The following is a 3008-nucleotide window of genomic DNA, read 5'->3' as shown; positions in this document are numbered from 1 at the left end:
TGTGTGATTCTCAGGCTCAATTTCAAAGTAAGCTGTTGATACCAGTATTCTTCACTGGGAAACATTTCAGCATGTGTGTCATTAGTTAGAGCTCATTGTTTATCCACGGTTGTTTTTTTCTTTTAAGTTTTTACTTATTTTGAGAGAGTGAGAGGAGAGAGAGTGGGTTGGGGGCAGAGAGAGAATCCCAGGTAGGCTCCGCACTGGCAGCACAGAGCCTGACGTGCTTCTTGGTCTCATGACGGTGGGACCATGACCTGAGCCGAAATCGAGTCAGATGCTTAACCAACTGAGCCACACGTGTGCCCCTCTACAATTTCTCTTTTTGGGTAAACTTATACACAGCGTCTAACACAGAATTTTAGTGTAGCATTCAGTGAGTTTTGACACGTGTGTACGTGTGTAACCAGACCCTACGGGAACATGGAGTCGTCACCCCGGAGGCTCCCTCCTGCGCCTGCCGACCCGGCCTCCCTGAGGCACCTGATGTTCTGATTTTTTTTCCATGACAGATTAGATTTGCCTGTTTCAGAACTTCATGTATGTGCTCTGTTGTGTAAAGCTTCTTTCACTCAGCATACTGTTTTTGAGGTTCAGCTGTATTGCAAGTATCAGTACTTTTTTCCTTCCATTGCTGAGCGGGATTCTGTCGTATAAATGCACCTCTTGGCCATCTGTTCATCTGTTCCCAGGTGTTGATGGACACCTGGGTTTTTTAACTTTTTGCCATTTTGAAGGAAGTGCTCTGAACTCTCCTGTGCAGGCCTTTTCTGGACAGATGATTCCTTTGTCTTGGGTCCGCTGTCCAGGGAAGGAATCCCTGGTCAGAGGGGAGATGTGTGCTTAGTTCTAGAAGGAATTTTCAGACCTTTTCCCAGAGTGGATTTCCATCCTCCTCCTCATGGACTTGCAGTCGCTACACATCTTCATCAGCGTTTTGGTCTCAGCTCTGTCTGCCGTCTTCCGAGGGGCTCTTACCGAGACGGCCATGGACCTGCATCGGTCCCCTGCACCTAGCCGTCCCGTGACAGGCGTGCCTTCTTGGACGCTCGCATGGTTTTGGAGTGGCCGTGTCATATTAAACTTGAGGTCAACCAAAGTCTTCCCATGTTTTTCAGATTGTTTTTGAGCCATTTCACCTTTTCATCCACTTAAGAAACTGATTTTGGGGGAGCCTGGGTGGCTTCGTCGGCTCAGGTCATGATCTCATGGACAGTGTGTTTGAGTCCTGCATCTGGCTCTGTGCTGACAGCTCAGGTTTGGGTTCTGTGTCTCCCTCGCTCTCTACTCCTCCACTGCTTGCTCTCTTTCTCTCTCTCTTGTCTCTCAAAAATAAGCATTTAAAAATTAAAAAAAAAAAAAATCTTGACTTTGAAGAATCTTGAATGTAAGACTTTCAGCTTGTCAAGTTTCATCCAGTTAGTTTGAGAACACATGGAATTTTAAATCTGTCATCAGTTGGTCTAGCAGTCCCTTCCAGCACAACGTGATTTTCAGATTTGGTCAGTGTGTTCTGTGTCTTCTGGGTTATGCATGCAGTTCTTTATAGTTCAGGTTCTCTCTCGGCTGCAGTCAGAAGGCCAGGCCAGGACTGTGGATTTATGTTACGGGAAGATCATCTAGCCCTCACTCCCTGCATGTCTTCCCAGCAGAACTTTCCAAGGGGCCTGTTTGCTCTGTCACATGTCCCCAAGCATCTGGAGCAGGGACTGAGGCATAGTTGGTATATAGGACATGTTTTTGAATGAATGAATGAATGAATGAATGAATGATGGACATGAGGATTTTATCCAGCGTCTTGCTGAAAGGAAGATATACTGTCTTTTTGGAATTCCCTCTGATTGGAAAATAAAACTCGTGCCAACAATTCCGTATGGCTTTTTTCCAGAGAAGGAAGTGAATGAACTCATGGAAGAGCTGTTTGAAACTGTGAGTACACGGTCCTTGAGTGGGGACTCGGGGTGTAGTCCCAGGTCTGTCCATCCAGGGGGGTGGTTTGGCCAAGCCAGCTCAGGGCCTCAGGAACGAGTCTAGTGAGAGGAGAATTTCGCTCACTGGTACACTTTGTCCTTATGTAGGTTGTTCTCAGTAAAATCCCCCTTGCAAACTCTGGGTGGCCTCCCCAGACGTATTTCGGTGCATCCGTAAAGACTGTAAATTAGTTTGGGGATATTCTCGGCACAGACGGTTAGCGTTTCTCATCAACTTGTCTCTTGAAAGGTATTTCTGATCGTTGTGAGTTGTCTGTGCTCTGTCTTTACCACTGCAAGTGGCCGATCGGGACACTTTGTTCCTGACAGTCAGCTGCGGCCACGCTCGTGGGTGCCCTGAAGTGAGGAAGGCTGTGAGGAAGCTGTTCTGGGTGCCCGCGCTGTTAGAGTCCGGACCGTGGCCCCCCCCCCCTCACGGCTGGGGTGACTTGCCCACGCCCTTCCCCCTTTGCCCGCAGTTCCAGGACGAGATGGGGCTCTCCAATGTGGAGGATGACGGCCCGGAGGAGGAGGAGCGCGTGGCCGAGCCGCGGCCGAGCTTCAACACCCCGCAAGCCCTGCGGTAGGCGGCCAGGGACATCGAGGTGCCGTGGGGGGGAGCGTGCCGCAGACACCGGGGCTCGGTGTCCCGTCGCTGACCCCCTGCCGTTACTGACGGAAGGAGCGCCTCCCGGGAACCGGTCTCCTTACTGTGGGGCAGCGCAGCCACAGGCCGGGCTGCGTCTGTTTGGGAAGGGAGAGAAAACAGTCGCTGGCGCCCACAGCAGCTGCCCCAGGCGAGCGGTGCTGGAGCGGCGGGAGGGCTCGATGGCCAGCCACAGAAACCGCCCCCGCTCATGCTAGCGGGTGTCCCGTGTTCTCCTGATTAGCCGCTAACGTCGGGTAATGTCAGTGATAGTCGGGCAGTCGCCACGGCAGTAGCTGAGCGGTCCCGGCACCATGAGCAGTAATGCTCGGACCTTGAAGTCGAGGCACCGTGCCCCTCACAGAACGCTGGCGCCGGCCGGCGGGCGGGGG

General features: G+C 51.9%; 1 protein-coding gene across 3 annotated transcripts in view; it reads left to right on the top strand.

The window, feature by feature from the left end:
• GON4L (gon-4 like) overlaps positions 1-3008 on the top strand; it is a 70357-nt gene that overhangs the window by 45394 nt on the left and 21955 nt on the right. For all 3 annotated transcript variants that reach the window (XM_077764179.1, XM_077764178.1, XM_077764177.1), the window contains 2 exons: positions 1889-1929; positions 2450-2553. In XM_077764179.1, coding sequence (XP_077620305.1) covers positions 1889-1929; positions 2450-2553 — 145 coding nt within the window. The remainder of the gene's footprint in view (positions 1-1888; positions 1930-2449; positions 2554-3008) is intronic.

This window comes from Crocuta crocuta, unplaced genomic scaffold (assembly GCF_008692635.1).
Source record: "Crocuta crocuta isolate KB4526 unplaced genomic scaffold, BGI_CrCroc_1.0 scaffold528, whole genome shotgun sequence".
In the NCBI taxonomy this organism is placed as follows: Eukaryota; Metazoa; Chordata; class Mammalia; order Carnivora; family Hyaenidae; genus Crocuta; species Crocuta crocuta.
This window is presented reverse-complemented; position numbering and strand designations above follow the sequence as displayed.